Source organism: Hippocampus zosterae, chromosome 3, assembly GCF_025434085.1.
Source record: "Hippocampus zosterae strain Florida chromosome 3, ASM2543408v3, whole genome shotgun sequence".
In the NCBI taxonomy this organism is placed as follows: domain Eukaryota; kingdom Metazoa; phylum Chordata; class Actinopteri; order Syngnathiformes; family Syngnathidae; genus Hippocampus; species Hippocampus zosterae.
Genome location: NC_067453.1, coordinates 30713264 through 30733895, shown reverse-complemented (window position 1 = coordinate 30733895; position 20632 = coordinate 30713264). Strand labels below are relative to the sequence as shown.

Sequence of the window (20632 nt, the reverse complement as noted above, 5' to 3'; positions counted from 1 at the left end):
GACTGTCAACTTCGTGCATGTTCAAATGTGGTTCGGATGGGGGGAAAAAGCAACAGTTGACTGTGTTGTGTCCAAGGACTGACAACCCAACGCCAAGGCCAAGGACTTGACAAGGTAAGGCGTTTTTAGCCGAAAAAACCCCCCGACCATGTATAGTAAGACGTTTTACCCGAAAAAAAAGACCATGTATATATAGTAAGGCATTTATGGACAAGATTTTTAGCCGAAAAAAATGACCATGTATATAGTAAGGCGTTTTTAGACGAAAAAAACGACAATGTATATAGTAAGGCGTTTTTAGACGAAAAAAACGACAATGTATAGTAAGGCGTTTTTGGATGAAAAAAACGACCATGTATAGTAAGGCGTTTTTAGATGGAAAAAAACGACCATGTATAGTAAGGCATTTTTTTGTCCGAAAAAAAACGACCATGTATAGTAAGGCTTTTTGGATGAAAAAAACGACCATGTATAGTAAGGCGTTTTTAGACGAAAAAAACGACCATGTATAGTAAGGCGTTTTGGATGAAAAAAACGACCATGTATAGTAAGGTGTTTTTAGCCGAAAAAAAACGACCATGTATAGTAAGGTGTTTTTAGTTTAAAAAAACGACCATGTATAGTAAGGTGTTTTTAGTTGAAAAAAATGACCATGTATAGTAAGGCGTTTTTAGCCAAAAAAAAACGACCATGTATAGTAAGGCGTTTTTAGCCGAAAAAAACAACCATGTATAGTAAGGCGTTTTTAGCCAAAAAAAAACGACCATGTATAGTAAGGCGTTTTTAGCCGAAAAAAACCCCCGACCATGGCATTTTTAAGGCATTTTTAGACGAAAAAAACGACCATGTATAGTAAGGCGTTTTTGGACGAAATTTTTAGCCGAGAAAAAACAACCATGTATAGGAAGGCCTTTTTAGCCCCCCCCAAAAAACGACCACGTATAGTAAGGCCGTTTTACCCGAAAAAAACGACCATGTATAGTAAGGCATTTATCGACAAAATTTTTAGCCGAAAAAAACGACCATGTATAGTAAGGCGTTTTTGGACGAAATTTTTAGCCGAAAAAAACAACCATGTATAGTAAGGCGTTTTTAGACAAAAAAAACGACCATGTATAGTAAGGCGTTTTTAGCTGAAAAAAACGACCTTGTATAGTAAGGCGTTTTGACAAAGTGTGTGTGCATGTGTGTGTATGCGTGTGTGTGTGTGTGTGTGTGTGAGACCTGTTCCTGGCGGCCTTCATGCGCTTGAGAAAAGAGCAAACAGACGAAAGTTTGGCTTTGGAGCGAAGGAAGTCGGCGTAGCGGCTTGAGAACTCCACGTCGCCCAGCTGACGCCTGAGCAAACACACGCGCACGCAAAATCATCTTTCAATCAACGTCAGCCTGCAGCCTCGTCACATGTCCACGCGGGGGCGCCGTTCCGGTCAGTGACGTCACCTGAATCTGGCGTCACCTCGCGTTGCCTTCAGGTGTCCGCTGGCGGTCGGCACGTTTTCCGGCTCGCCTTCGTCTTCCTCTCCCGCCGCATGTCTGGACGGCGGACGACAGTTCGAGACACCCACGTCATCCCCTTCCCGCGTCACGTGAGCACTCACCTGACCGGAAGCGATGCGCTTCTCGAAAGGAGCGCCCATAGCAACCACAGCACCGGTGATGACGCCATTCCCCTGCCCAATCAAGGAGAGCGCTTCGGTGTCACGATGACAACCCCGTTTTTGTTCTTCTAATAAGACAATAATGACTTTGGACAATTCTGCCGAGGCGAATGAGCAAATGGCGTCCGTTTTACTTGTTCAGGTGTTTAGCGGCCAGCCCGTGAGGATCTGAAGCTCGACGAATTCCCGCAACCTTCCCGCTGTTCGGGGGGATCTTTATGGGAAATCTATGATTCCCAAGATTCTATGGATAAAATTGTGCTGTGTCTACAATAAGCCTTGCTAGAAAATAATCGTGACAGAATTTCAGCCCAAGAATACGGCTCTGAAATTCAGTCCTGCCGGAGACAATAAAAGCGCCAAGCAGCAGCTCACCTGGTCTGGACCTCAAGGTTCAAGTGGAGAGGCCGGCGGCGGCAGTTCGCTTTTCTGGTCGGACGCGACGCCGGCGTCCGCTCTTGTACGACCCCGACATTGACCCGATATCGACCCAAACGCGTCACTCGCTTTTCTGTGCCATCGATCGGCGGCCGTTTGCTCGGTTGACTTCCTGAACCGGCGCTAATTAGCGGCTAACGCACATCCTCTCGTTTGCTCAAATCAAGATGATTGATTTGCGCAACACTAATATTTATTCATTTCTTTTTTGTGTGTGTGTGTTAAATGTCGATTAGTTGTTTGCTCGGCCGAGATAGGACGACATGACAGATGGACAGAAAGGCCGGATATGGTGATAGCATCCGTCGTGAGATCGTCATTCTCACGAAGAGTGGATCGTTTCCTTTTGGAAAAGTTTTTTTTTAGCTTTATGCCAAAGGGTTTGAACACTTCACTTTAAATCAATTCACTGCACTTAAAAAAAAACTCAATATTCTTGTTGTGTGGGATTTTTTGGGGGGGAAATTTAAACCGGATGTAATGTGTATGATTATTTTCTTCTTAAAATTTTTAACACATTGCAAAGAATTTAGAACAATCAGGTTGTCAATATGGAGATTTGATTCCTTTTAAGGAAAAATTTTAATTATCTCCATTTTCGAATAAGGGTGTTACATAATATTTTCAAGTGACTCATGAACGCAAAGGCTTCGTGTGAACATTTTGTAGTTTTTTTCCCCCCTCCAATCATTTCAAAAACATCTCGTCATCATTTCATAATAAAATTCATTCATTCCACGGCGGAAGAAGGCAACAATGTCTTCCATTCTGTAAGAAAGCAACAAACAAAAAGGAACTTTTTTTTTGCTTTTATTTCTTCCGTGTGAGGCTACAGCTGGCAGGTCCCAAACTCGCATACAGTTAGCTAGCATGCTAATGACAGCTAATTAGCATGCAAAGGGACGCCGATGCTAACACGGTTGCCAGGCTAACAATTCAAGCAAAACCTGTTGATGAAGATGCTCGGGTGGAACCTCTGGAGCGTCTTCATATATTGTCGGTGTTGTTGTTGTCGTTGTCGCGTTCGCCGCTATGCTACTAGGTGGCGCTACAGGGACACAAACATCGGAAAGCTAACCGGCAAAACCAGATGCCATTAATGTTACTCGTCATCATGAGTCCAGCTCAGGACAGCAGAGGAGACAAGCTGCCAATCTACAAGCAAATACAAAACAACAACTAAAAGTGTTAGGTCGCCGGTGGCTACAAAAAATAAAATAAAATAAAAAGAAATCGGGGAAGCTTCCTCCACTGCATTTGTGGTGGCTTTCCCTCAATCTGGATTTAACTTGTAGAATGCTACAACTATTTTTTGTTCATTCCAAAAGTTCTGTTTCGTGAGAAAAAAAAAACTTTTGAGAATAGCATTGTACTGCATTTTTTTTTCCTTTGCATACTTGCATCTGCTCCTGGAGTTTTATATTCTTGTGGAGCGTTGTGGTTGTTTCGTAACAGACGTTAAGAAATTCAAATATTCCATGGGTCACGTTCCAAAACAAAACAAACAAAAACAAAACACACACACCAAAAAAAAAGCATGAAAACTCAACTTTTCGCATTTCATTTTTGGTGATTTTTTTTTCCAATTCACGAGGTCCTGATTTTATGAGAATCTTTCAACTTCAAATCTTTGAAGCAAAAGTCGCGCTTCAAGCGAACATTCGAGTTGTTTTTTTCATGTCACGTCTTTTGAAAAAACAAACCAAAAAAAAGTGACTTTTGGGAAAATGTAACATTACGGAGAACGAAAAAAAAAAATCGGACAGAATAAGTTAGAATACTTTGAGCAGATCATATCCTGCGTCCTCTCGACAATCGTGGAGCAAACACAAATAAATTAAAAACAAACATTGACGAGAAACAAAAAAAAAACCCAAGATCTTTGGAAGAGAGCCAGCCCACAGGTCCCAAATCAGACCCGACGAAACAGACAACATTGACGCTGGACCTGTTGTGGACGTGGTCGCTCAGATTCTAGCAGGACTTTAGACACAACCTTCAAATCGACTCCAAATTCCAACCCGACTAAGCATCAGCAACACCCAGACCAGAGTCCGGCTTCATTCATAGCTCCGAGCCAACGGGACCTTGGACTCAAGCCCGAGACTTGATTTGGACTCGTCACTCAGACCGAACTCAATTCCAAGTTCGGACCGGCCGAAACGTGGGGAGTCAGTACTGAGACCAGAGTTGGCCGCATAAGTCCAGAGGAGACTCCGGTCCAGGCCTTTGGATACAACAGTCAGACCCAAACAGCCTCGAAAGTCAACGATGAGGTTTGACTTTTCAAAATGGCTAGACAGAACCCGATTCCAAAACCGAGACCGTACCCATCATTCGGACTGGATGGGACTCGGCGGTCAAATCTAGCTCGACTCCTGACTCAGACCCGACCGTTCGGACTTTGACATTGCGACTGAACGGACCTGAACACACAGACACATAGAACTCGACAATGAAACTAGACTTGAGGTGTTTTTTGACCTTTGGCTGAACGCGGCGGACCGGACCTGAACGCCAAACCCCAAGCAACCCTCAGAGCGCATTTGAGTCGGACGACTCCAAATTCAGAGCCGACGAAACCCCGACACCGAGATCGGACCGAATTGGACTGGATGGGACTCGGTGGTCAAATCTAACTCGACTCCGACTGGGCAACTTACTACCCAGACCTGAGCCGGACTTCCCGTTTGGACTTTGACATTGCGACTGAACGGACCTGAACTTCACTCCGAACTGACAATCCGACTACACATAGAACTCGACAATGAAACTAGACTTGAGGTGTTTTTTGACCTTTGGCTGAACGCGGCGGACCGGACCTGAACGCCAAACCCCAAGCAACCCTCAGACCGCATTTGAGTCGGACGACTCCAAATTCAGAGCCGACGAAGCCCCGACAGTGAGCTCGGACCGAATTGGTCTTGCCATTCAGACGCGCCGAACGCAAGACGACGGAGAGGAAGGGATGCTGCGACCGGCGCGGGCCCTTCGCAGGTCCGAGGCTCGATGGCTCCGCGGCCTACGCCAGCTCGTCAAACATGGCCGCCTCTTCAATGCCTCGGGCAAACAGTCGGATCAGCTGGCAATGCACTCTGGCAAACAACAACACACACACACATGACAAAAGCTTTCAAAATAAGGTCGCCTCTTAGGAAGGAAATTCCAGATCAATTTAATGAATCTTTTCAAAATTCTGAATTTTGTTTGAATTTGTTTAAAGCTCAACATTCGTCACCTGACGTCGATGGCCGCGTGCGGGAGGATCTCGCCGTCGCAGTTCCAGCTGCTGAAGGCGGGCGCGCAACCGCAGGCCGGGTGGTCTCGGCAGATCTGTCCAAAGATCTGCCGCCTCCCCTCCAGCGGGTCCAGTTCCAGGTCCGAGTCCGAGTCGCTGTGGCAGTGTCGCGGCGTGAAGCGGAAGCGCCTCACGCGGTGCACCTCCACGAAGGACAGGTCGAACTGGGGGGGGGGGGGGGGGGGCGCAGACAGACGTGAGGACGCACGCCGGCGAGCGACGGCGCGATCTGGCGGCTCACCTGGTCGTCCTTGCTGGCGTGGCGCAGGAGGTGCCTGAGGAAGTTGACGCGGGAGCACTTGCGCACCAGGATGAGGTCGGCGGTGCCGTCGGCCAGGTGGGCGGCGGGCGACAGGCCTTTGGGGCTGCGGGGGCACGCGCAGCTCATGCTGGCCGCGTTGATGGCCAGGAACTTGCCGCGGATGCTCCGCCAGCCGCCTTCTGCCTTTTCTGCATCTGAATCACACATGCGGTGTTCCTCAGAGGTCCGTCCACGGCACCCTACACTTGTCGTCGTAACACGATTCGTGCGCGTGTCCGTTTTAGTAACCCGTTGTAGTCGGGCAGATTTGGTGTGGTGGAGAATGCAAACAAGGCGTGAGCTACCGCCGTCCTCCTTGGAGTCCGTCTGGTCCACGCCGGCTCTCCCCGACAACAGCGTCTTGTTGTCCTGACAAACGGAACAACTGCAAAAGAAAAACCAAACGTTTGTGTTCCTTTCAACTTTGGAAGCCCACCCCCCAAGATGGGTTTGAAACTGCGATCTCCGTTTCAAAGGTTTCCGCCGGTCTCGCAAGAGCCCAAAGCGCTCGGCAACCGGTTCCGCCCTCACCCAGATCGACACCTGGACGCATCCCTGGGCTGTCCCACGCCGGCGCCGGCGGGCAGGTAGGACACGGTGCCCTCGTAGTGACGGTGCGTGAGGAACATCTTGAGCCCGGCCAGGTCGTACCGGGCGGGGCCCATCCAGCGCTTCCTCTCGCTGTCCGTCAGCACGTCGCCGTAGAAGCCGTAGCCCAGCAGCGACACCGAGTAGCGCAGGAAGGTGTCGTCGCGGTGCACCGAGCTCACGTCCATGGGCTGACTGTCGCCTGGCGAGTTCACCACGTCACTCGGTGACCACGTTTTGCGTTTCGACACGCCGGCGGCCCCCACTCACCCACGATGATGTGCAGAGCGGAGGTCACGGGATCGTTTGTGCCCACTGTGGCGAAGCAGATACAATCTGTGGAACCTGTGGGGGGCGGGGCGGGGTTAGCAAAACCACAAAGCAGCTAACTTGCTAGCAAGCCATCAGCTCGAGTCGAGAAGAAACAAACTAAGCTCGCGAGTGGCAGACCTGCTGGGATGATCCCGATGCGTAGCGAGCAGGCGATGAGCGTCCGCTGGGGCCCGTCGACGTCCACGCCGCCGTCCTTCTGCGTTCGCCACACCAAGCCGTGCACCAACTCGCTGAACATGCCGTCGCCGCCCACGCACACCACGCTGACGACGGGAGACGCACGTTAGCGGCCGGCGCCCGGTCTGACCTCGGCGCCGACGTCGCCGCTCACTCACCCGTCGTACTTCTCTAGCTCCGCCTCCTCCCTCAGGTGGTCCCGGGCGTGGTTGGCGTACTCCGTCACTTAAGCACATCCATAGAATTAATTCAACAGACGAGTCAATTGGAAAGACATTTTTTTTTTTCATGTCGATGTTATCGACCGCCCCCCCCCCCTACGGCCCCCCCCACCCCACTTTCTATTGACTTCCATTTCTTTTTTTAAAGCGAGTGTTGTGTGACAGTATGGCGGGCGTACCGATGACGTGCGTGCCGACGCCAGCGAGGGCAAAGAGCGGCGCCACCTTCTGCTTGTAGACGCGCTTGGCCTGCCGCTTGCCGCCGTACGGGTTGATGTACACCAGCAGCCGAGCGGGCCTGCCGCCTGCAACGAGGCCACGCAACGCTACACACAACCTACCCGACAACTGTGTGTGTGGGGGGGGGTACATACTGATGGCCGCAAGCTGCTCGCCGATGGTGTTCACCCAACGGTGGCACAGCGCCACCTGTGGACAGGTGAAGGTGACATGAGCGCACCGCCAGCGGTGCTGCCGACACCTCTCCACGTACGAAACTGCAACGCAGGAACGACACCCCCCCAAAAAAATTGGGCGTATTAGTCGCCATTGAGATTTGCACGTCAAAGTCGGGCGATGGCACCTGTGAAAGAAAGCCGGCGGCTTTCTTTGTCTCGTCTCTCTCTGATCTTCTTCCAGCTGCCGTTCTCTCTTGCGCTCTTCTCCTCCTCTTCCTTTTTCGTATCCTCCTCCTGCTCCTCGCGCACAGCCACAATCTCTGACACAGGCACGCTGTGACACACACCTGACGCAAACGCAGGCACGCGCAAATGTCAAAGCTTTCATGGGAAAATATTCATATTGACTTGACTATGACGTCACATAGAGCGACATATACAGTACTATGTGCATGTTTGATGCATCTTGTTATTCATACAGTCACCTAACCTAACGTATACATGTTTAAATCTATTAGCATACCGAATTAAGTAAAGTTAATTACTACAAAATTTACTTCTACGTGCGTGTATACCATTAAATTTGGCCTTATATAATTTTTTTTATACACATGTACCAATGGGAGGGGGGGGGGCACTATTTGGTGGTTTTGGTCCCCATTGACCGCGATAAACGACAACAGTACACACACACACACTCGATTCATGTTTTGACGGAAAACGCAGACTTTTCTTCGAGTGGGTAGTGGCACGTGGCTAGTTACGTAAGCGGATGCTGTAGAAAACCTATGCCGTCTAATCATCCGAGTTTCGTATCTTACAAAAAAAAATATCTGAATTTCACATCTACGCGCGTGACACTGACGCGACACAAACGTGCTCGACTCGTCATTAACTTCTCGTTCTTCGGTGTGTTCAGAGGGAACAAATGGTGGGACGCGATTCGGGTAGGCCCGGGCTGGGCTCTTTTGGATTCTTACTGGCTCTGAACGGGCTGAAGGTTCGCCTTTTCCAGGTGAGCAGGGAGCGGCACAGGCTCACTTCGTGGCCGACGTTGCGGACGCGCAGCTCGGACAAGAGCAGCAGCTTCACCGGCCTCTCCATCGGGCCGGCTGCGTCCTTCGGGCCCGGGGAAAATGTTACCTCGGCTGGACCATGTTGGCTACGCGAGCGCCATCCACCTCAGCTCGGGAGTGGACGAGGAGGACCCCAAAATTAAACCGAGAATCAATCGGCCCAAGTTACCCCCGAGCAGCGGATTGTGCTCCGGTTGTTTTTTTTCCCCCTTGGGATAACGGGTATTTACCGGAAGTAGGAGTGGCCTAATTAATGCTGCATTCACGGCTCGCCTCGAATGCGGGGATTTTTTTATAACGGCAGTAGTCTTAATACAATTCACCACAAAACGCATTTCTCTAAAGATTCGAAAGTATTTACGTGTTGGGCGGGCCGTATGTTTGACACCAATGATTTACGGCGTTAAAAATATGTTTAACGGCCACAGAAGATCTATTCGCCGTATTGAACGCGTTATATGACTAAAAATGGACTGGATTAGAGTATTGAAACAGCAGGGGGTGCTGTTGAACTCAAATGTAGATTCTCTGGGATTTCGTTAAAGCAAGCAGAGGGAGGTCATGTGATTGCGATGACAGGAATTTAATCCATTTCATCAAAAAAAAAAAAGTCACTCGGCAGGTCTTTTGTACACTGTGATTGGTCCGACTGCAACCGCCTCTTCCCATTTCGCACCTGCAATTGGCAAGGGTCACAAAAATGAGACATTTAACAACAAACACTTTCACGGAAACTCCGGTTTGATATTTTGCACATTAAAAAAATTTACAAAGAGCCTCAGTAGACCATTTTATTTCGACATTGTGTCATGATACAAACCCGTTGCGGCGAGAGGACTTTGGTTTCCGCGCACTCGCTTCCGACTTCCTGTCCCACAGTCCGCGTCACAGCAGGAACACGCCTGATGGACCCCGCTTGCCTCTGTCCACCTGCCCCCCCCCCCCATCGCACACACGCACGATTGGAACGTAGTTATGAAAAAGTAACATTTTTAGGATTTTACCGTTTTTTGTTTTTTAGACTGAACGACCCGAGGACAAGTTTGATGCCGCTTTTCGAGAAATCAACGTTTGAAACCTTGGCCGCCTTTATGTTTGCCTGGACCCTTTGGAGGATTCCATAAACTCAAAGTGCCATTTTTTTTCTCCAGAATTCCCGTCATTTGGGAATGCAGCATGAGGCGGAGCACCCAATGCGCGAGTCGGAGTGGGCGGCGACTCACCCGTTGTTGAAGGAGCAGGCCTTGTTGAGAAAATCTGCCGGCGACGTCGCAGCCGTGGCCTTCAAGCTGCAGGTGATGTAGATCTGAAGAACAACAACCAGGACGTTTTGGGGGGGGGGACCAGTCAGCTGGAGTACAGTCAGAAGATCGGCGGTCTCACCTCGCCTGTCTCGTCCTCCTGAAACTTGAAAGCCTCCACCTCAAACTGCAGCCGGTCGTCCCGCGAGCGTGGAAGGAAGCGGGAGCCCGAGCCCGTCAACTGACTGTCAAACAGGCACCTGAACGAACCGCGAGACAAAGAGTCAAGTCGGACGAATTTTTATTTTTATTTTTAATCATGAGATTAATCACATCGGATTAATCACAGCGGATGTTACCTTGCTCTAAAATAATAAAATATGCTACAAGTTTGAATAACTGCTCCAAGTGAAAAATGTTCATGTAAAATTGAAATGGTTGTTTCAGTAAATATTTGCATTTCGCGCAAAGAAAACGGATTCACGATTCCATGTTGATGAGAGCATTCAAATGAGAGATAAAGAAATCAGAGGAAATTTAGGATAAAAAAAATCTGTGATTAACTATGGCTAATTCTGAGTTAACTATGCCATGACACGTTTAATCGCGATTAAATCTTTCAATCGTTTGACAGCACTAATTATCGGCGACATCGGCGTTAATTAGAGTACACAAGCAGTGAGCTCAAGATCGATAAATGGTGGAGGTGAGCATGCGTTTGAATTTCCACAAGAGGAAGAACCCCCCCCCCCCACCCCCCTCCTGGCTGAAACCTCCCCATTAGGCCTCATGCCGTTTCTTTTTTTTCCTGACTGTGGTACGCGTGTGTAATTTCACTGAAGTACAGTGTAACCTCAGAAATAAGACCACCTATGTTACTGCTCAAGGTGGTCTTATTTTCGGGGTGGTCTGATTTCTGAAGTGGCATGCAGTAATGATAATGCAGAAGTAATGTGGCTCACATGCAACAATATACTGTAGCGTCATGTACACACAATGAGTAATAAATGATGGATTGTACATGCAACTGTATTGTACACAAAAGAAATTTAAGCATTTGAATAGTCTATGTATGTATAAGGCAAGAGAAAAAAAAACTACATATCACCGCTGGCTCGCTCTCCTGACAGCTTAGCGCCTCCAATGTTGTGCCTTGTTTTGAAACGATCCAGCCAACCGTTGGACGCTTTAAAGACTTCGTCCTTTTTAAGCTCCTTCGCGTATTCTCGTGCCTGTTCCTGGATCACCTGTCCGCTGATAGGGATATTCTGGCTGCGCGCTTTCTGAAACCATCGCCAAGTTAGCTCGTCCACGTCGTCGTAGTCACTTCGGTAGCACAGGCGTTTTCTAGAAGAGCTAGCGTTTGCAACTCCAAACCGCTCAGCCAATGTTCGCTGGCTCGATCCTGGCTGCTCACTGGCTCGAATAACTTCAATTTTCTGTTGTAGGGTCAAATCAATTCTCTTCTTGCTTGCTGCCATTTTCACACCTGGTCGCAATTATGAGGCGATGGCTTCTTGGGACCGGATATCGCGGTCGCAATTCTGAATTCCGGGGTGGTCTCATTTCTAGGGTTTCAATACAATACATAGGCGTTGTATTTGGGACTGTACAAAACCGGTCGTATTTTTAAGGTGGTCGTTTAAATGAGGTGGTCGCATAGCGGGGTTTCACTGTATTTTGCCAACTCTCCAGGTAGGGTTTAAAAAAAAAAAAACTTTGGTCCAAACAAACGCACCCGTTGTTACCCAGGAAGGAGTACCGAGGGACCGTGTCGACGTTCCTGACCACGGTAGCGACGCAGTCGTCCACCGTCACTCTGAGGGGCGTGTGATGGAATTGCTTGACCGAAACCTCAAACTTCATCATGTCGCCCAGCGTGAACCGAGAAGACGGCCGAGCGACCTGCCAGTCATCTTGAGAGAGGACGAGGACAAGCCAGAGCGTCACCTCAAAACGATTTGGCGCCGTGAGCTCAAAGGCACCCACCAGTCATCAGCCTCAAGGAGAAGTAGAGGCTTTCCTCAGAAACTTGAGAATCATTAAATGAGGCCCAGGTGGGATTCAGGAAACCGCTGCTCACGTTATGCTTCCTGAAAAAGCAAAGCAAAGTTGGCGGAACGTCGGCGCCACCTCTGGAGAGGAGATCGACTTGGACTATTATTATTATTATTAAAAGGCACAAGTTGCGTCGAGTCCCACCTCTGGTACTGACACCGAATGCTGACCGTGACATCTCTGGTCCGGATGATGGGCGTGTCTCCCAGTGGAGAAGGGGTGTACTGCAGCGTGAACACGTAGACCAAGTCGTCCTCAGACATCTGAAATGGAGAAAAGGGAACTGCATGTGGTGGCTCCATATCTCAATTTCCAAAGCAACGTCAGTCAAGGTGACCTCGGTCTGCGTCAAGTCTTAGAACTTCAGATCCGGTCAGAAACTCACCAGCAGCCGGCTGTCGCATTGGTGTAGCTCCGATTCAAAGATGAGGACCTGGTGCCGAGTGTCTTCGCCGGTGGCGGGACACCCTCCCAGAGTGACATCCTCAGCCTTGACGAGCTGCCCGATCCCCAGGAGATCTCGCTTGGCCTCCACCCGGACAGAGTTTTCCTGGCACACAACCAGGATGGCGTCGGACGCCTCGGGAGGCTTCTTCGGCTCAAAATGCGGCGGGAAGCGGGGCTCCTTTTCCGCCGGGGGATCCGGAGACCTCCAGGACAACGGCTCACGGGAGGATCGCTTCATTTGGTGCGTTGGAGGAAAAGCTTGGCCACCTGCAGATGAAGATCGGCAAACTGTGCGGGCGCCAATGAAGATTCCGTGACATTAAGCGATGAATCGGCATTAATACGTTTTGGGATGAACACATCTTCAACCAATCAGTCGGGGATCCGTTTTTTTGTGGTTTGTGCTTGGTCATGCTGAGATATTGCGACATTTCAACATATAAAACATGAATAGCATTAGCGTATCGTAATCGATGTAAATGTCAAGAGAGTCGTTTACATTTTGTACCAAGTCGTTTTAACGTTTTTATTTTGAAAAGGAAGTTGAGGGGGTTGGTGAAGAGTAAAATAATTTATTTTAACAAAAGTTCTCATTCTTTGAACCGCATTCGACATAATCTCGTGAATTTAGCAACCAGTAAAATGAATTAACTTAGTAAATGTGTATGTTGAGGGGTTCTTAGGTTTTGGGTGGATGGCTCTACGTTCGGAATGGTCAAAAAGGAAAGATGGACTTTGTTTGTCTTTACATCTGCCCGGCAACACTCGAACGAACGCCCCTATTTCCGGTAACGAAAACACTTCCGGCTTTTCTTCGCCAATCAGATGCGAGCACCATAAGAATATTTCAGAAATTATTATAAACAGAATATAATTTAGGTAACTAATTTAGGGAACTGTAACATAAAAGAATATAATGCTCAAATATAAAATGATAATAATTCACAATTTAACAAAAGTCAAAAACCGTCAAAAAGCAAACGCGTCCCGAAGCGCCGCTCAGTGATAGAAGAGAACTGCACAGGGAGAAACTCATCAAAGACGACCAGGAAACCACGAAAAGAGTTTCCCTGTCCGTAAATGTATCATGTACAAAACGTCATGATTTCAATTTATTTATGAGGACTTTGGAAATGTTTACCTGCCAGGTGCTGGACTTTTGGTCTCAACTTCAAGTTCCGGGCGGAGGCTACTAATGCTAAAGCTAACGCTAGACATAAAATTGCTTGGTTGAGAGTCATGGTGATGACGTTTTGCTTCGGTGAGTTGACTTCAGAAAAGAAATGAAATTGTGCTTTTAGGCTCCTCCCACTGGTTGATTGCACCGCGTCTCCAGCTGCGCTTAGTCCAGCCGCCGAGACTGGTTCGTGAAATCAGGCGGATGCTGCATTCAGGACGACGCAAAAGTGGGAAATTAAGCTTGCCGCCGCTTCAGGGACCTGGACCGGAACACGAAAGGCTCGATGTGCGAGGTCGACAGTCATTTGGTTTGTGTATTTTGCCAGTATCATAGGACCTATTTCTTCATGGATGCTATCCACTGATAAATCATTAAAAAAAGTGTTTGGGGAGTCTTTTTCCACCTCTAAATGGGAAATGTCCTACCATGCAGTAGTCTTGAATGCAGCGTGAGATCTGCACAGGTTTGAGAATGCCTCTAATATCACGTCATATTATGCTTTATAAAAAAAATATCCAATCGAGACAGTATTCAATAGGCTGTAAAGAATCAATATTTTTTTTGGGGGGGGGGGGTTGTCACACTTTGTGCTTCAATTCAATGGACATTCCCTTGCTTCTTCTGTTGTGAGCACCATGGCCACTGGGGGGCAGTGTCATGAAGACGTCGCATCCTTCATGGAGGATCAAGAATACATGCGTGATATTATAATATTGTCTGTCTACGAGTTTGGCTCACTGGTCCCATTGTGTGTGTGCGTGGGGGGGGGGCATTAAAAGGCACTTTTAAAGGTCAGGTGTGCGTGCTGCGAGGCGTTTCTTTTGTCTTTTGGGGCATAAATGTTAAAACATGTTTTATGCATCCGAAAATTTGCCTTCATTTGTTCACTTCATGCGGATTGATGAGAGGACTCGCATTTCCTCCAAGGAGGACAAATAAACAAACAAAAAAAAAGTGATTCAACGCGTCGGATGCGCCCGCCTCCCATGGCGCGTTTCAGGCGTCAACGCGATGACGCAACCCGACTGACTCAAAGACGCGTGAGTTGACGCTTCCCCCGCCCGCCTTAGTCCGGGGGAAGTGAGAGGGGGGGGGGGGCACCGCACGCCGATGAAATATTGAAACATTTCGGAGGGAAAACAGGAAGTTGCCTCGAGCGCCATCAACTTGTCAGCATCCGAAATGAGAAAAAAACTCGTAGCTGCAAAGAGTTGATACGAGAGCGCCCCCTCTCGTCAAGAAAAAAAAAAAAGAGGCCCGACGTAGGCGCCAACTTATCGGTCGCTCACGCAGCAAAGTCCGACGATGTCGCTTGAGTGAATCGTTTCCCCATCAACACCACAAAGACTTGCCGGTCCTGGGAGAGGTCACAGAATTCAGAGGTCAGAGGTCAGAGGTCACAAACACGTCCGCGTGGTTGCTTGTGACATTTTTCTTGAATGCTCCTGACTCGGGGTTTGAGTCGCTCTGGGCAAAAGCTAATTGTTAGCATCGAGCTAACGAGTCAAGCCAGCTTCATTCCATGTGAAATGAGTTGGGACCCCCCCCCCGACACCAAACAATTCGCCCGCGTTGCGCACCGCCGTGACGTCACGGAGACGAGCGTGAAAGAGAGCAGTGAGCTTCTTTCTCTCACTCCGGCACTCAGTTCCAGCGACTCCTCCGCACAGCGCCGGCTGGGAAATTGCCGCGTTTGACCTTTTCCACCCGCGCGGGATGCCGCCCCCGCGCCCCTCCGACGGAGCCGACCCGGGAGCGCCTCAATCCGGTCGCTGAGCCCCACTTTGGACCCCGGACGCCGGCCTCCCATGCAGTTCCTGCGGCTGCTGATGGCCCTGAGCGCCGCGGGGCTCTGCTGGCTCCTCCTGTGCGCGCTGCGCAGGCACGACCTCCGCCAAGGTGCGTCTCGCTCGGCTCAAGTGATCTTCTCGATTCAGGGACAAGAACGACAAGACGGGGGAATGTCCTTTTATTTTGAAGAGCCACTCGGGCGATTGTGTGTCTCGCGCAGGTGAGCCGCAGGCGGGCAGCTGCCAAGTGGTGACGCTGGAGCGCGGCGACGGCGGCCAACCCGGACGAAGCGTCGCCCGGCGGACGGCCCGCTGCGCTTGCGTCCCGGGACAAATGGCCGGCGCCACCCGCGCGCGCCCCGCCTGCGTACGCGGTGAGACCGTCAGCTCATCCTTTTTGGCACACGGCGAAAAAAAAAAAAATAGTCCCGCAGGGATCTGTCCTAGGTCCTCTTCCTCACTTATTTCATTGCCTTCATTGTTTCTATGTGAAGTGAGTCATTTCGTTTGGATGTCGGCTAGCTAGATAACAAACACTTACGCCGCGCAGCTGTTCACACGACTCACTTACTTCCCTTCCTGGTCTGATTGTCACACGCCGCATCTGTTCCCGCGTGTTGTGATCTAGTGTGGCTCTTAAAGTGACAGTGCGACATTTGTTAAACAAGGAAGCCTTCACTACAAACGTCTAAGTAAGGTTCACCTGGTTACAGTTAGCGGCACATAGCGGCGTGTTAGCGTATTGAGCCACCTGTTGGCTCAGTCGGGACTTGGTAGTTGGTTCGTCGGGTTTCTGGTTAGCTGCTGATTTGGGGGCGGACTTTAGGAGACATTTTGGTTGGTCGGTCGATTGGAAAGACGGATCATTAGGCTGCCGTGTCATTATGTTGATTAGTTGGGTGGCTAGCTAGCTAGCTAGCTAGCACGCGCATGTGCTGGTTAGGAAAATTTAAAAAAAAAAAGCTTCCAGGACTGGTTGGAGGGGGTGCGGCCCATTTTGTGTTTTCCTTTTTGTCACGCAGCGACGACGTCACATGACACTCCGCAACGGGTGTCAGCCGAGGGATGACAAATGTTTGGAAACAAAAACATCTTTGACCTTTTCCGCAAGCGCTTCGTTGGTATTCATGTCACTTTGGCTTTTTCGTTTTGCTCCTAAACAACAACAAACAAAAAGAAAAACATTCGTTTGTCCACATGTTCTTGACTTTTCTCTTCTTGTACGCAACAGTGAGCCCGCATTAGCCTTGGCGAGCCAGCTAGTGCCCAGTTAGCTTCAGGTTAGCTTAGCACGAGTATTGTCACGAACGCGGTTCCCTTCCTGTGCGGGCAGCCGACATCGTGCTGAGTCGTCAGTGGTGCCGGATGAGTCCGTGTCTGGACGGCGAGGGCTGCGAATTGCTCGTCGACCGGTCGGGCTGGACCTGCACGCGACCGGGGGGAGGAGTCAAGACCACCACGGTGAGAACGCTCGGCTCACCCTTGGCTTGAGAAAGCCTTGAGGTCTAATTATTTAGTCTTCGTTTTCATTTTAGCTCCACAACGGCAGCCATAAAAATCAACATTTCGTCCCGCAAGGCTCTGTCATCGGTCCATTGCATTTTGGTCCAGAAACAAGGTGGTTTTTAGGGCCGCAACTGTAACATTTTCTTCTTTTCTTGTTTCTATCCACCTCGTCGGCCATCGATGGATCCGGTCCGGCAGGTCTCCTGACGGCGATGACAACGAGGACGGAAAACTCCCAACCTGCAACTCGTGAGCGCCATGAAAAATGCAGCCGTTAGCTCGAACAAGCCTGCGGATGCATCGCATAGCTGCGCAGGCTAACGGAAAGCTAACGACAAACCCCGCCCCCAAAGTTGCGTGGCTTCAAAGGGCATTCCTGTAAACCCTGGCAGAGTTGGCGGAACAAGATTTGAGTGAAAAACCTGATCAAGGAGTCGGCGGCCTCGAGGCGAGCATCAAACAGCTGCAGCTGATTCCCAACCATCAGGAGCACATATTACTTACTGTACTCGCCTGCCGTCCGAAAGACTTCCCACCGGCGTCCAGTCAGCCCAAATTTATTTGCCTTGAAGTGATCTTTTGTAACTTTGTGTCGCACGCTAATTTAGCTGCCGTCAGAAATAAAAGCTGCCTCGTCTTTGCCCGAAGATGAAATCATCAAAAAGCGCCCGACGTTTCGCGTTTCTGTTTAACTGTGTCAACACAGTGTCGTGACGTCTCTTTGGCCCAGAAAATCAAAGTCGGACGATCAAAAACAGACTTTTGGCGGAAAGTTCGGCAGATCGGCACAGGAAGAAGGCAAAACGCCGCCGAGCGAGAAAAAAACAAAAAAAGCCCTGAAAAGTCGTCACGTGACGAAGCCAAAGTCACGTGTCGCTTTCATCGGGTCACCTCGTTATTCCTCCGGAGGTCCAATTAGCCCCACGATGGCGACAAATGAAGCGATTGGCCGGCGCAAAGCCGCCAACGCTCTGGTGGCGTGTACAAAAAAAAAAAAAAGACGCTAAAAATAAAACGTTTCATGCTAACGGTGCGGCCAAATCAAACTGGGAAAAAGTTTACAAGTTGTAATTGTTACGCCGGTGGCACGCTAGCGCGGCCGTTGTTTGACGTGGCGCCACAACACAGACGTAAGCCACTGAACTCACTTCTGTTGATATGGAGTTTTTGTTTGTTTGTTGTTGTTTGTTTTTTTTTGTTAAACGGGGCGGCCGTGTGGCGAACATATGGAGACCGAACGGCGAATTTGGCTCGCTTATGCCATCAAAGTTGTTTTTCCGGCGGCGCAGGCTGCTCGTACACGTAACAAACGGCAACTCGCCACGAAAAAAAAGACTTGGAAAAACAAACGAGCTGAAATCAACAAAAACTAAATGGGGCAATCGTAGTGAAATTCTGATTGTCCGACGACGAGCTGAATTCTTTCGACCAAAAGTGGAACAGTGGTTCACCTTTACGCCGCTGAGAAAACGCCTGTCAGAAAAGTTTCACGCACAAAGCGCCACACTTTACCTCCGAATGGGATCCGACGTTGGGCGCCGGCCAATCTTTCTAAAATGGCTCTTCATGGTCCTGACGAATGACCGGGGCTAAAGCTAACTCGCGCTAACTAAGCACGAGTTAGCTTAACAAATGAAGCTAACTAAGACGGAGGAAGAAAAAAAGACTTCGTCTGGATTGTATGTTTGTAAAGAAAGAAGTACCGATGGCAGTCTGAAATACTCTGAGACAAATTTTAAAGGATGAACTGTCATGAGAAGAATGTGAAGAGAAGACGTGATGTAGCAGCCATGCTGGCTCACTGATGGGCCTGCGTGGCGGCCATCTTGGAAGGGGCAACGCAGGGGCAGCCGTCTTTTTGTTTGTTACAAGCAGCCACCAAAAATGACAATATCACATATTTAGCAACAGGTACGCCTTGACGACGTACTTAGCTTCTCAGCAGATTATTATGAATTTGATTTTCAATAAAATTGCGGAGGAAAAAAAACATTCGCGATGTGAGCACACATTTGGAAAACTTTGCCGCTCAGTAAGGTAGGGGCGAAAAAACACATTGACATACTTTTATGGATCGTTGTATTAAGCCAGTTGGGGGAAATCAAGAATAATAGGCTGCCTTTTTACATATTAAACCTATTTTGGAAGCTTCCATTTCCCCATCCGTTTGTATGCCGTCCTCACAAGTGTCAGCTTTTCAAAATAGTTTATTCATGAGGATCCGCTGTTGTACGTCACAGTTACGTTTATCTCCTGAGACGTCTGGGGAAGCTTCAAAATATTTTCGGCGTACAAGTCAACCATTTGTTGTGAGCTATAAAGAAAAAAACGTCTACAGAAGTACAGTGTGTGGCATTTAGTGCCATCTAGTGGTTAACTAATAGAATGCAATAACCTAATCTCGAAGCGCGTGCGAGATTTTGCGAGACGACCGCCGAACCAAATGCGTCCATTGAATAAAAGTACAATAATTTAAAAAAAAAACTGTCAGGTCACCCATCATTAAAATACATTGCAGCTAAAAGAAAACTAACCAAGTCCGCTGTCAAGTGGACATAATATCATTTTCATAGAGACAATCAGAGATTCAATAAAATTTTAATTTTTCAGTGTTTTAGTATTAAAAAAAACAAAGCCAACGTGTCCCGTTGGCTACAATGTTTAATTCCCAGAGCTAAAGTACCAAAACAATTTACACACACACACACACGCAATCACACACAGGAAGTCGACCCTCCCAGCGCTCTACCCTGTCAAAACAAAAGCTCTCACACAACGTTGTTTGCGCCCAGCATGAACTGTCCCCCCCCTCACTATCGTCTCACTATAATCTAGAAAGTCATTCATATACATTTACATTTATATATGATCTGCTTTACAATAAATAAACAGGCACATTCTGCTCCCTCCTCATTGGAAGACACGCACACAAACGCACGCACGCACGCGCTCACGCAAGGCGCAAAATAAACACTAGAGTAAAAAAAAAAAAACAACATGAGGAAGTTGTGGTGTGGCTTTTTTTGGGGTTGGTTTTGCACCACTTCAAACAATGAGCCTGTCTGTAGCTTATCCATAAATATGTACAAACGAGTAGTTGTGTAAAAACATCCTTTATAAAAAAAACAAAGTTAATGCCAAGAAGTTGTAGCTTGAGAAGTCAATAACTTAAAAAAGTAAAAAAAAAAAAACAACAAAAACAAAGACACAGTATGAATGAAATAGCACCACGTGACGGCAGTGGCCGTCGTCGTCTCAAAATGTCCGATGACGGGAGGACTCGAATAAATTAGTGCCAAGTCAGGACCTCGAGTGGTAAGAGCTGACTGACACACACACACGCACACACACACACGCACGCACGCACACACACACGCTCGCAGTCTTCGTGGCAGTTAAGATGGTTGCAGCACATGTGAGGCGGTGGCTTTTTCACGGGGCACATTCGTCCGTTGGATGGGCGTTTGCATAGGTCTCGGAACAAAACAAGATGGCCGCCGCCAGCTTCGGCGCATCAGTCGTTTGTGCGTGAAGCGAGCGTCGAAACGCAACAAAAAGCGGTGGCGGGGGAATGTGCGACGGCGGCCGTCAACGTTGCGAGGCGGGCGCCCTCCCGCCCCCGCCTTCGTCGCCGAGGTGCTTCATGGCCCGCTCGAAGGCTCGCTGCACCGACTTGTGCAGACGCGAGCGGCGAGACTCCAGCAGCTTGACGCGGTCCAGACTGCCATCCACGCCGAACGGGGACAGCTTGGATCTAGGAAGCCATTGCCTGGAGGGGGAGAGGGGCGGGGGGGGGGGGGGGGGGGGGGGGGGGGGGGGTGGGGGGGTAGTTACCGCTGCTAGCTACGGATCAATTCCCATTAGCCGTTGCAACCTCCAGTAAGAACAAATCCACCAAAATGTGTGTGTGTGTGTGTGTGTG

General features: G+C 49.0%; 2 protein-coding genes and 2 long non-coding RNA genes across 5 annotated transcripts; 1 reads left to right on the top strand and 3 right to left on the bottom strand.

Annotated features, from left to right (window-relative positions):
• The first annotated feature begins 242 nt into the window (after positions 1 to 242).
• On the top strand, positions 243 to 920 carry LOC127597559 (uncharacterized). 2 transcript variants are annotated; one of them, XR_007961675.1, is made up of 2 exons: positions 243 to 254; positions 821 to 920. It is a non-coding gene; the product is annotated as an uncharacterized LOC127597559 (long non-coding RNA). The 2 variants fall into 2 exon arrangements; XR_007961674.1 differs by lacking the exon at positions 243 to 254 and adding an exon at positions 282 to 293.
• A 2385-nt stretch (positions 921 to 3305) lies between these two features.
• LOC127597555 (uncharacterized) lies at positions 3306 to 5118 on the bottom strand. Its single transcript, XR_007961670.1, has 2 exons — positions 4756 to 5118; positions 3306 to 4498 (listed from the first exon to the last, which is right to left on the bottom strand). It is a non-coding gene; the product is annotated as an uncharacterized LOC127597555 (long non-coding RNA).
• On the bottom strand, positions 5119 to 8736 carry LOC127597525 (ceramide kinase-like). Its single transcript, XM_052060613.1, has 11 exons — positions 8393 to 8736; positions 7598 to 7759; positions 7194 to 7511; positions 6952 to 7018; positions 6734 to 6879; positions 6554 to 6628; positions 6227 to 6485; positions 6001 to 6080; positions 5636 to 5850; positions 5335 to 5558; positions 5119 to 5191 (listed from the first exon to the last, which is right to left on the bottom strand). Exons 1-11 carry the CDS (start codon positions 8514 to 8516, stop codon positions 5119 to 5121), a joined length of 1743 nt encoding a protein of 580 aa, XP_051916573.1. The 5' UTR covers positions 8517 to 8736.
• Positions 8737 to 9050: 314 nt separating this feature from the next.
• On the bottom strand, positions 9051 to 13665 carry LOC127597539 (zona pellucida sperm-binding protein 3-like). The gene is made up of 9 exons (XM_052060642.1): positions 13361 to 13665; positions 12173 to 12492; positions 11932 to 12050; positions 11719 to 11822; positions 11468 to 11645; positions 9872 to 9989; positions 9712 to 9794; positions 9309 to 9418; positions 9051 to 9164 (listed from the first exon to the last, which is right to left on the bottom strand). Exons 1-9 carry the CDS (start codon positions 13473 to 13475, stop codon positions 9100 to 9102), a joined length of 1212 nt encoding a protein of 403 aa, XP_051916602.1. The 5' UTR covers positions 13476 to 13665; the 3' UTR covers positions 9051 to 9099.
• Positions 13666 to 20632: the final 6967 nt, after the last annotated feature.